This window comes from Prionailurus bengalensis, chromosome A1 (assembly GCF_016509475.1).
Source record: "Prionailurus bengalensis isolate Pbe53 chromosome A1, Fcat_Pben_1.1_paternal_pri, whole genome shotgun sequence".
In the NCBI taxonomy this organism is placed as follows: Eukaryota; Metazoa; Chordata; class Mammalia; order Carnivora; family Felidae; genus Prionailurus; species Prionailurus bengalensis.
In genome coordinates this window covers 200,619,429-200,631,674 of record NC_057343.1, presented here as the reverse complement: position 1 = coordinate 200,631,674, position 12,246 = coordinate 200,619,429, and the positions used below count along the sequence as shown (strand labels likewise).

The 12,246-nt window shown below is 44.1% G+C and overlaps 1 protein-coding gene across 4 annotated transcripts; it reads left to right on the top strand.

Moving 5' to 3' along the window:
• The first annotated feature begins 203 nt into the window (after window positions 1-203).
• Window positions 204-7,201, top strand: FST (follistatin). Of its 4 annotated transcripts, none has more exons than XM_043598670.1 (6): window positions 204-878; window positions 2,752-2,943; window positions 3,376-3,594; window positions 3,933-4,157; window positions 4,823-5,053; window positions 6,014-7,201. In XM_043598670.1, the coding sequence occupies exons 1-6, from the start codon at window positions 794-796 to the stop codon at window positions 6,094-6,096; spliced, it is 1,035 nt and encodes a 344-aa protein (XP_043454605.1). In that variant the 5' UTR covers window positions 204-793; the 3' UTR covers window positions 6,097-7,201. The 4 variants fall into 4 exon arrangements, with proteins under 4 accessions (XP_043454605.1, XP_043454613.1, XP_043454631.1 ...); XM_043598678.1 differs by having other exon boundaries at window positions 364-878; window positions 4,826-5,053; XM_043598696.1 differs by having other exon boundaries at window positions 365-878; window positions 4,826-5,053; window positions 5,750-7,201.
• The last annotated feature ends 5,045 nt before the right edge of the window (window positions 7,202-12,246 follow it).

The following is a 12,246-nucleotide window of genomic DNA, read 5'->3' as shown; positions in this document are numbered from 1 at the left end:
CAAAGTCTTTCTGGAGCGGAGGAGCGGGAGGAGAGACAAACTCCCGGGTTCCCCCCCACCACCACCACAGCTCCGCTCCGCCCGCCGCCGCCGCCGCCGCCGCCTCCTCCTCCTCCAGCGCCCCCACCGCGCCCCCCTGCATACACACACACACACACACACACACACTCTCTCTCTCTCTCTCTCTCTCTCTCACACACACTCACACTCACACACACTCACACTCACACAGACACGCCACCCCGGACGCGCCGGCGTTGCCTGCGAGCGGCGGCGTGCAGGACTTGAAGTGGGTGTTCTTCCCCACTCCCCACCCCCGAAGCGTCGCCCCCACCCCCCGCCCGGCCGCCTTCCCCCTCCCTCTCCCTCCTACGCAAATAAGAACTCGGCGATTCCCCTCCTGCCGCTTTGATTTCGGGCACCTCCAACAGATAATTGGGAAGGGTTTCCAGAAGGTGGGAAATGTCACCTGATTCACACTGAACTTTTAAAAGCTCCCCACCCCCAAGGAGCCGCGCACACCCTTGCTCGCGGCCGCCCTCCCACTGCCCCACACACTGGGAGACCGCCCACCGCAAACCGCGGAGACCCCCGTCTAGATTTAAAGCGCGGCTGCGCCCGGCTTCTGACGTCCATTGAATCGCGCGGGCGGCCGGCGGCGAGCGCGGGGCTGCGCCGGGATCGCTGCGCCCTCCGCCGCTCGCCTTTGCGACGCGCGCCGCTCGCCCGAGCCACCCGCCGCCGCGCCCGCTCCCCGCGCCGCCGCACTCCTCGCCCCGCGTCTGCCCCCACGATGGTCGGTCCCAGGCACCAGCCCGGCGGGCTGTGCCTCCTGCTGCTGCTGCTCTGCCAGTTCATGGAGGACCGCAGCGCCCAGGGTAAGCGAGGGGAGATGCGCTGGGAGGCTCGGCTGCGGGCAGGGGTTTGTACTTTACTGTCGTCTGCACCGGGTCTGTTCTAAGCAACGTTGCTCTCGGAAGATTTTGGACCAACTTAGCGACTCCGGGATGGAGTGGAGTGGGAAAACTGAAGGCAGTGACACTTTCGGACTGCCAGCCGAGTTGGGAGCGCGGTTATCCTTTAAAAGGAAAGGGAGTAAGCTGGAGCCTCTCTCAGTAGTTAGGGTTAGATGCTCCAAGTTCTGGACAGAATGAGTTTAGATGTTATCTCCCCTATTTTGGCTCTGAAGAAGGGGACAGGCATCAGTAGCCTGGAGATTTCAGTCGATCCATTTGCACTGTAACCTCTTTCCCTCCCACATCTTTTGGATACTTTAAAAAATGACTGGGGGATGGGGGTAGATACTGAAATTTCTTCAGTGGCCGGGGGACGTGGTTTCAGCAACTTTGCCCAAACTTGGAGATGTGGGTGCTGAAAATTTTAGAGTGAAATAGTTTTCTGCCTAGTGGATGCTTCTTCCAACCCCTTCCCCCCAACCCCGCAAAAAAAAAAAAAAAAAAAAAAATTACCCCGGAGTGTTTTGAGTAGTTCACAATTTTTTTTTCTCTGTGCCTCATTCCTCCGACTAACTTTATGGAGAACAGCGAGGAAGGACCTCACAACTTCTTTAATTTCTGAGATGCATTAAGAGCAAATTTCTAAAGTTTGGGTTTTTTTTTTTAATCAAATTTATTGCAGTGAGTCTTCGGACACAATTTTTAAAAATAATAATAATAGCAGCTTGCGGTCCAATGATTGTTCAAATTGTATTGACGGTTCCTAAGAAGACTTCCTGACCCAAACGCGAACCTGGGAAGGCGGGGGGGGGGGGGGGGGGGGGGGGGGAGGGGAAAGTACTTGCAAAGATTTCTCTCGGTAGGTATGAGCCAGGTATATGTTGCCGTGAAATAGTAGGAAGCCGCCCCGTCCCCTGTACTTTTTTCCTCTACACTTTTCTGGAGACAGATGTGTAACTTTCCCTCTTGAGCGTTACCGTTTTGAGTGTGTTGTGAGCTGTCCCCCTGGGCACTGCCCCCTCGCCGCCCTCACCTTTCGGGGCGAGGCGCTGCCTGGGTGCCGCGGACGTGGGCGCCGAGAAAAGCTGCCCTCGGAGATTTCGAAAGACCGCGGTGGCCGCGGGCGTCCTCTGGGTCTGGCGGATTGCAAAACGGGCCGGGCGGGCGGGCTGCGCCTCGAGGCCGCGCGGGGCAGCTCCGGGCAGGGCCCGGCTGCTTTTTTGCTTTCATTTTTCACAAGTGCCTTTTGCTTGATCTGCTCCTGTTGTGTGTGGCTGTGTCGGTCTCTCTCTCTCTCTCAAGTTCTCCTACTCTCTTAACCTCTGTCACAAATAATTCTCGTACCGCCTACATGAAACCAACATGTAAAAACATCCGTCGCATCCTGTTTTTGTCAGGTTCTTTAATCTGCTCTTCGAGTCGCTGCAGGTTATGAAATGGGACGAATAAAAGTAAACAGTCTAGTAAAAGTCAATGCAAGCTGCACGTGTTGTGTCTGGGTCACTGGTAACTGACATTGATATGGCTGGGGCGCTCTGGCTTCTCGCTCTCCTCCCCCCTCACCCACCCCCCACCTCTTCAACCGTCTCCCCCGCCCCCCTTTCCCCACCCCTTCACTCCCTTCCATTTATTTTCTGCTTTTCTCTCCCATGTCTCTCTACTCCTCCACAGTCACTCCCGCCCCATCCCCGCTGGGTCTCCTCCTTCCCTCGCAAGCTCGCCACCTCGCCCCCTCCCTCCCCCTACTCCGCCTCTCCTCTCGCTCACCCACCTCCCCACCCCTGTCTCCTCGCAGCTGGGAATTGCTGGCTCCGCCAAGCGAAGAACGGCCGCTGCCAGGTCCTGTACAAGACCGAACTGAGCAAGGAGGAGTGCTGCAGCACCGGCCGCCTGAGCACCTCGTGGACCGAGGAGGATGTTAATGACAACACGCTCTTCAAGTGGATGATTTTCAACGGGGGCGCCCCCAACTGCATCCCCTGTAAAGGTAGGACTCTTCCTCCCCAGCTTCCAGGCCCTCAGTAGAGGGCGTCTTATCCTCACCTTCCCCGTTGTCCAGCTGGGGTGCGTTCGAGGGTTCCCTCTATCTTCCCGCAGTCCCGGTAAGACTTTCGGGTTGAATCTTGCCTGGTACACACTGCCGGCAAAACATGGTTGCCAGAGGTTCCTGGACTTAACTGGCCAAGTGTGGTGGTGGAGCCAACCAACGCGCACTCTTTGAGAGAGATTTGAGTATAGGGTGCCGACCACTGACCCCACCCCCATCCCCACCCCCTCCTCAACTACTAGGAGAGAGCTGGACCCCTCTGGCGGGAACTCTTGGCCACAGGGTGGGTCCTGCAAGGCCTCCACAGCCCTCCTGGCTGACTTGCATACTGCCTGGCCCTGGCTTTGATCCATCCCTCTTTCCAACCCTTAGAAACATGTGAGAACGTGGACTGTGGACCCGGGAAAAAATGCCGAATGAACAAGAAGAACAAACCCCGCTGCGTCTGCGCCCCAGACTGTTCCAACATCACCTGGAAAGGGCCAGTCTGCGGGCTGGATGGGAAAACCTACCGCAACGAATGTGCACTCCTCAAGGCCAGATGTAAAGAGCAGCCGGAACTGGAAGTCCAGTACCAGGGCAAATGTAAAAGTAGGTCCTCCCTGGTTCCCCCCCCCCCCTCCAGCTTTCCACCTGAGGTGGTCCCACTGGAAGACCCCTGGGGTGTGGTATTGTCCACCCTAAGAGCCTAATAATGATGATGATGCAAAACAAAGCAGACTTTTTTAATGTTCTGAAGACTTCTTAAGAACTCAGATGGGACCAACCTAGGGTCATAGATTTTCTCTTGAAACCACTGGGTTCCCAAAGTGCTTGTTGAAAAGCTGGGTGCTTCCTTTTATGATTTCCTTGATAATATCAAATGCTCACTCCCGAACAGCCAGGAAGTGCCTATTATTAATGTGTATTTCTTTCCTTCTTTATTTCAGAGACATGTCGGGATGTTTTCTGTCCAGGCAGCTCCACATGCGTGGTGGACCAGACTAACAATGCTTATTGTGTGACGTGTAACCGGATTTGCCCAGAGCCCACCTCCTCTGAACAGTATCTCTGTGGGAATGATGGTGTGACCTACTCCAGTGCCTGTCACCTGAGGAAGGCTACCTGCCTACTGGGCAGATCGATCGGATTAGCCTATGAGGGAAAGTGTATCAGTAGGTATTCTGGATTAAGGAAGGAAAAGTGGAAACATGGTCAGAAAGGCTAGTTCTACTGGTAAAGCTGTGAGGTCAATCAAATAAGCCTAAATTCGCCCCATAATGCATAGTTTCACCAAAGGGGGAACTAGTCTCCAGTTTGGGTAAACTGTGGTAACCACAGCATTCCTCAAGGAAACAGTTATCTTCTGGAAGCATTGGCATATATATTGAAATGCCAGCAAGAAATGGGAAACAACTTTCTGTCTTGGAAAACTTAGAATTCACTCAATTTTACACATTTTTAGGTGCTAGACTTGCTGTAAGCAAGAAATAATTGCTTAACAGTTACTGAAAATCTGTTATCAGATTCTAATACTGATGGAATTCTTTATTTTTCAAAAGATTTCACTTGAGGGAAATAATGAAATCCTTATTTAATTCCAGGATACTGTGATAACCTGTTCCCCCAAAATACTATTTTTGTGTACTAGTAGGGAGTGTAGGGACCGTGTGTGTTTAAGTTTCAGTTTTATTATCAAGCATTTTTGCATGAGATCTCCACTATCCTGTTAGTAAATCATAAGCTATATGTTTGTCTTTACTGACAGAGGACTAAAGAAAGGGAAAAACAGGGAGAGGAGGGAAAGCAATTTACTCATCACAGGTGTATTATATCCTAGAAGCAAAGTCCTGTGAAGATATCCAGTGCACTGGTGGAAAAAAGTGTTTATGGGATTTCAAGGTTGGCAGAGGCCGGTGTTCCCTCTGCGATGAGCTGTGCCCCGAGAGTAAGTCCGAGGAGCCTGTCTGTGCCAGTGACAATGCCACTTACGCCAGTGAGTGTGCCATGAAGGAGGCTGCCTGTTCCTCAGGTGTGCTGCTGGAAGTCAAGCACTCCGGATCTTGCAACTGTAAGTACAGTTTCTAACCTTCGCCGCAATGTGAGGCCTTCCCAGGCAAGCCCTAGGGAACGGAGACCTCAAAAGCACGAAAACCTTCCAATATAAGCCCATTTCTGTTTAAATTGGGTAGCTGCTAGGGGCACCTGGGTGGCTCAGTCGGTTAAGAGACTGACTTTGGCTCAGGTCATGATCTCACAGCTCGTGGGTTCGTGGGTTCGAGCCCCGCATGGGGCTCTAACAGCTCAGAGCCTGGAGCCTGCTTCCGAATCTGTGTCTCCCTCACTCTCTGCCCCTCCCCCGCTCACACTCTGTCTCTGTCTCTCAAAAATAAACGTTAAAAAAAAATTTTAATTAGGTAGCTGCTAAATTTCACCAACAATCCAGTGGTCCACAGAAAAATTCCCTGGAATGTTTCCCGGCGTTAGGACTTGTCCAATGATCATCAACGGGCTTGCCTCTAAAAACCTAGCTCTAGTCATTTGCCCTTAATTCTTTTGCTGTAGTAATGTGCTTGGCCGTTTGCTTTATTAACACTTGAATCTAAACTAACTGCTTCAAAAGTTTTTTGTTTTTTTTTTCTTTTTCAAAGACAGCTGTATATTATCACACATGGGCTGCTGCTTTTCGCAGTTGCCTCTACTAACTCTGAATTAAGGACCCAAAGCAGTTATACCTAGAACACGAGCGCTTTTTATCTAATTTCAGGAATCTGCCCGTAAAACCTGAGCCATTGATTCTTCAGAACTTTCTGCAGTTTTTGACTTCATAGATAATGTTTAAAAAAAAAATGTTTTTTAAACTTATTGCATAACAGCAGATGCCAAAAACAAAGCATCTCACTGCAAGTCACATAAAAATGCAACGCTGTAATATGGCTGTCTCAGAGGGCTTTGAAAACATACACTGAGCTGCTTCTGCGCTGTTGTTGTCCATATTTAAACAACAGCTCCCCTGTATTCCCCCATCTAGCCATTTCGGAAGACACCGAGGAGGAAGAGGAAGATGAAGACCAGGACTACAGCTTTCCTATATCTTCCATTCTAGAGTGGTAAACCCTCCACCAATGTTCAGTGTTGATATAGCCTTTGGGCAAAAAAAAAAAAAAAAAAAAAAAAAAGAAAAGAAAAGAAAAAATATATTGTCCATACTGTAAATAAGTGTATGCTTATTTATTTGGGGGGAAAACTATACATAAAGGACGTTTGTCCTAGAGCTCTCTCCCAGGCCACCTTGTTACTCATTGGACACGGAGAGGCAGTCATTGTGAGGTCTACTGGATGAGGCCCATAGTTGAGACTTGTAGACATTTATTTATACTGTGTCATGTTTTATAATTTATACATAAAATGTCTGGTTGACTGTACACCTTGTTTTTGAAGAAATTTATTCGTGAAAGGAAGAGCAGTTGTTATTTATTGTGAGGTCTCTTGCTTGTAAAGTAAAAGCTTTTTTTTTTCCTTGTAAACCATTTAAGTCCATTCCTTACTATTCACTCACTCATCTGTCTCCCTTCATCTCACTGTTGTTAGACTCTTTTCCACTTTAACAAACTTGCATGTCAGTTTCTGTCATGTTTTTTATTTATTGGATTCTCTGCTGCCTGTTCTGTACATACATGATCCCTCGGGTTTTGTTTACAAGGAATCTTGACTGACCAAAAGGCATTATAACTGACTCAAATAGAAGGTACAGAGGATACATCTTTGAGGAAACTCCTAGTTCAGTTCTCTTGTCATGATTTGGGAGAGAAGGGGTGATAGAAATGTTAGAATTCTAATAATGTACTTTTAAGATGTTACAAATCCAAAGAAATTGATATGGGTATCCGGAGACTGAAGGAAGGGAATGCTATACATTCAACCTTTTGTTAGGTGTTTCCTGTAAGCTACTCTGCTGTACCTTTTAAATTAGTTCCTTTTCAAACAACGTGTCGCTAAAAGTTATATCAAAGCTTTATCAGTTCAAGTTTCTTGCTTTTCATAATACTTTTTTCTGATGCAATTTTATATTTTCAAACATGGCAAGTTAAATATAAATTCATTTAAATATATAGTTTTGTACTTTTCTACCATGTAAATGTGCAATGTATATAAAAGTTATAATGTGTATTTGTAAATAAATGATGAGTGAAAAAATAAAAAAATTTTAAAAAGCCAATGGTCTCAATTGTTGATGTTAGAGAAGTCGTTTGGGCTTTTGAGTTAAAGTGCATATGATATATTTGCTAAGAAATAGAGTGAGCCAGGACAATAGAAGCTGCAAAGCAAGGTAAATTGCAAATCACCTCAGTGGAGTCTGACACATAAAGGGATCTGAGGTCCAGCAACCCCTTGACAGGAGTGACTACATACCTAAAAGCACCATCATCTTGCCTGTCCATTTATATGGTCTTCTCCATAGCAGGGGAACCCTTTCTTTATCTTCCTTCATCTAAATAAAATGGATCATAGATCTTTAAAAAACAAAGTGCATCCCAAGGAAAAATGAAAATAGCCTAATATTTGACAAGCACATTCTAGAAATCAGAATATCAACGACAGAACTAGGCATTAGTGTTGGAGTTCTTGGGACTCGGGGTGAGGATGAGGCAGAGGTGGATTTCCACAACCACATGCATGGTTCATCAGGATTGATGACACTCGACCGTGTGTCAATATTTTGCAGGTTACTTTAAGACAGACGAGTCCCACTATTAGAGCCTAAGATTCCATACTGGCATCAATTGGTGGTCCTTCCACATAATACATAGCAAGGTAATACAATTTTTCAATCCATTGAGTGCTAATTCATTGCCTAAGTATATTAAAAATATCAAAGGAATGCAAGATGCAAAGAAGTGAGGACTGGGTCTGTGGGAGGGAAAGAGCAAAGAACAGTCAATATTGCCAACATTGCTCAACAAGTAGATAACGATCTTTCTTTCAAAAACCATGACCCAAGATCCTTTTAATTTTGGATCTTTTAGGGTGCCTGGGTGGCTCAATCTGTTAAGCGTCCAACTTCGGCTCAGGTCATGATCTCCCAGCTCGTGGTTTCGAGCCCTGTGTTGGGCTCTGTGCTGACAGCTTGGAGCCCGGAGCCAACTTTGGATTCTGTGTTTCCGTCTCTCTCTACCCCTACCCTGCTTGTGCTCTGTCTCTCTCTCAAAAATAAATAAAAATTAAAAACAAAAATTTTTTTTAAATGTTCCTTTTGTGAAAACCCTCCTTAATATAACTATTAAAAATGATTATAGGAGACTCTTGGCTCTCAACTGTGGTCACCAAATTTGGTGGAGGCGGAAGGGCCTTTTGGGTAGGCAGTTTATATAATGACTGGGAACCTGTAGGGTTTGTTAGCCTCCAGCCCCAGTTTCCCAGGGAAAGGTGAAAGGGAGGTGCAGAAGACCAACAGGCTGCCATTAACCCCAGCGAAGACAGGGTCATAACTTCTCCAGTGCCCAGAAGCTACTGGCATGCCACTGGGGATGGGCTTTTGGGAAAGGAAAGAGCCGCAGATACAGTTTCACAGCCCTTCCTGGAGTTGATTTGTTACTTTGTCCTGGGATACTACAGACGCTTTAAAGCTGCCATTGATGATCAGAGTAAAAATGTCAGATTTAACAGGCACCAATGTGTGTCTTAGCAAGGGGGAGTGATAAAGTCAACAGCTTGCCTTTTAAACAATATCCTGATTATTTAAAATTTATATTTTATATTTGTTAGCATCAATCATTCCTTTCAGACACTAGACAGTATCACATTTTCCTTCTTGGAGTTTCCTATTTTTCAGTAATCCTGTATTAAACTAATTAGTACCAAAAAAATAGAAGTCTCTTCTAAACTTAAAATTAGATCAATATCATTAAGCTATTGTTAGAATTTCAACTATGATTCAAAATGTCTAAAAAAAATCTAATTTTCTTTAGCTTAGGCATACAATATAATAGAAACAGTTGCTAGTAGCTAGTTAACTCATTAAAACTAGCTTTAATTAGTATGACTACATCCTAATCATCATTAGGGATTCTAAAATATCAAGTAATAGCAAAAAAAAATCTATCAGAAGTCTAATTTTCATCAGCTGTCATCCTAAATTAAGATTTTTATATGCTGTGTGGAGATGGTTTCTAGAATATGATAAAAATAAAATCTGGCATAATTAGAGTTATTCTCAAATATGACAGCTAAATGCAGTAACTGACCTTGGACTGGATCCTGTACCCAAGGAGGAAAATGCTATAAATAATGTTAATGGGCCAATTGACAAATTGGAATACTGTTCACAGATTAAAGTATTGAATCAATGTTGAATTTACTAAAATTTATTACTATAATGTGGTCACAAAAGAGATTATCCCTATATGCGGGAAATACACATCAAGGTATTAAGGAGAAAGGACCACAAAGTATGTAACTAACCCTTAAATGATTTAAAAGGAAAAAAAATAACTTTTTAGTTTTTTCTCCATATGTATTCAGAGAAAGCACACAAATGGAAAGAATTAGAGTAAAATGTAAACAGTAAAGAGAATTTGAGTAAAAGGTATATGGGTATTTTTAATGCTATCTTTATTTTTGCAACTTTTCTGTAAGTTTGAACTTGTATGCAAATAAAAAGTTTAAAAATCTAAAATCATTCTTAAGAAGGAGAGGTGCATAGTACATTGCTTCTCTCATTCTCTAGGAAAGCAAATGACAGCTCAGAGTCATTTAAAAAATCATTTGTATGAACAAAAGTCTCTGGAAAATAATTCCAGTGACTTTACCAAGGCTACCTGAAGAATCAAAATTGGCAATGAGAGAGTTCCTGGCACCTAAACCATACCCAAACTGAGAAACAGCCTTTTCTTTTCTGTAATGATCTTAACATTTAGAGTCGTTAGTACCTTTGCTAAAACACCGCAAACACTCTAAGCCCTGGTTTTCTCCACTGCTTGCTAGCTGTTATTTAGACAAGTAATTTAATCTTTCTGTGCCTCAGTTTCCCCATGTATGTAGTCAGGATAATTAAAGTGTCTCCCTCATAATAATGCTGTGAGGCTTAAATGAGATACGATGTGTAAAGTGCTTAGATGGGTGTCTGACACATTAAAAAGTCAGTCAGTCAGCGTTCTCTAAGATTATAATAATTCTTACTAATTAAAGAAAAGCAAAGATGGAACTGTGGCTCATCAACCAAACTCTATCTTAAAAATGCAATGAATGAGGAATAGCACTAATCAAGACCCGAAGCACAATTGTGAACAGTTTTTAAATTAAAGGTAAATAGGGGCTCCTGGGTGGCTCAGTCAGTTGGGTGTCTGACTTTAGCTCAGGTCATGATCTCACGGTTTGTGAGTTTGAGCCCTGTGTAAGGCTCTGTGCACAGCTTGGAGCCTGCTTTGGATTCTGTGTCTCAGTCTCTCTCTGCCCCTCCCCCACTTATGCTCTGTCACTGTCTCTCAAAAATAAATAAATGTAAAATAAACCTTTTAAAGGTAAATATAATTTTAAAGTACTTCAGCCATGTTAATATTTAACAAAATTCACAAAGTTCTAGGTGGTGTAGAAGGAGTATACAGTTGAAAATAGCAAGTTTAAATACACTATTTCCTATAGAAATTTTTAAAGATTCACTAATCCACCAATATTTCCAAAGCCACAAAATATGTATATCTTTTGTCCTTTTGCTCACACACCCAATTTAATCCCAGGTAGTAAACTAAATTAAATCAATCTTCTTTCATTTTGATATGATTGCCTACCCTCTCTATAGTCTCCTAAAGATAGCAATAAACTATTTTCAAACTATCAAAAATCCTAATGTAAATTGTGTAATTCCAAGAAATAAAAAGATGATATATTATTTAATTAATAAACTCATTTCTTAAAGAACATTTATCAAAACCTGAGTCCTAAGACAGACACATTTCTGTTCTTCCCATTCCACTTTCCATTCAGATCAGGGTACACTCATTCTTCAGCCAAAAGTTGTCATGTAAATAGACTCCAGGCATGCCTGCCCTGCATATTCAGCAGACCTGCCCAGACATGTCCAAATCCCAGCTTCTATTTAGCTGGAATCCCCCATGAGTACTAAATGGTCCCTGGGTTTTGCCATCCTTGGACCTCAGATATCTTGGCTGGTACCATCAAGATTCCTGTGGCTGAGTCCTTCAGACACTTAAAAACATATTCTCTGGATTACACCAAATGTAGTTTTGGCAAAGCTGTAATTGGTCATTTTTCTATTTTAAGAATATGGCCCAGGAACCAACTGGTACTGTTGGAAGCCAGATACACTCCCACCAAAAGTCTCTTGTATTCATTTCCTAAGGACTCAGGTTTCTGGCTAAAGGATGAGTATAAGCTTTTCTCAAGAATTTGAGGCAAGCAGGGGTGCCTGGGTGGCTCAGTCGGTTGAGCTTCTGACTTTGACTCAGGTCATGATCCCATGAATCATGGGGTTTGAGCTCTGCATCGGGCTCTGCACTGACAGCAAGAACCGGCTTCAGATCCTCTGTCTCTCTCTCTCTGGCCCTCCCCTGCTCTCTCTCTCAAAAATAAATAAACATTAAAAACCAAAAAAAAACTTTTAATAAAAAAAAAGGAGTTTGAGGCAAGCAAAAAGAGGAAATGTTACAATCCTGGTGAGGAAGAGGGAGCTTTAGATTTTTCTAGTTTGAAAGTTTGAAGAAAAAATCTTGATAGATCGCTGTCTTTTTCAGCACCAAAAAAATTCATGGGACAATTTCACGGTCATGATACAACCCATAAAATCCAGTCTCTATAGTTTCTTGAGATCTTTTGGGATCTGTGGCCCAATGACAATAGGTAACAGAAGGATTAGATCACTCAAAAGGCCAGTAATACCTAGAATTCCTAAGGTAGAGTCTTCTGCAGGATCAGAAACCCAGGAGACATCATCAAAATAGACTTAGGGCAATTTATTCATTGGATATGTGTAACCAGAATCCAGCCAATAAAATTCCCAAACATAATTGGTGCTACATAAATGGTGTAGTGCCTGGACAAGCAGCATCAACATTTCTTGGGAACTCATTACAAATACAAGTTCCCAGGGGCTGCCCCAAAACCACTGAACCAAATTCACTGAAGTTAGAGTCTAAGAATCTACATTTTTTAACAAGCTCTTCAGGTGATTCTTTATCATCTTGAAGTTTGAGAACTACTGCCCCAGAATCATTTCAAGTTCCAAGTAAGCCCTGGCTACCTGAAGGT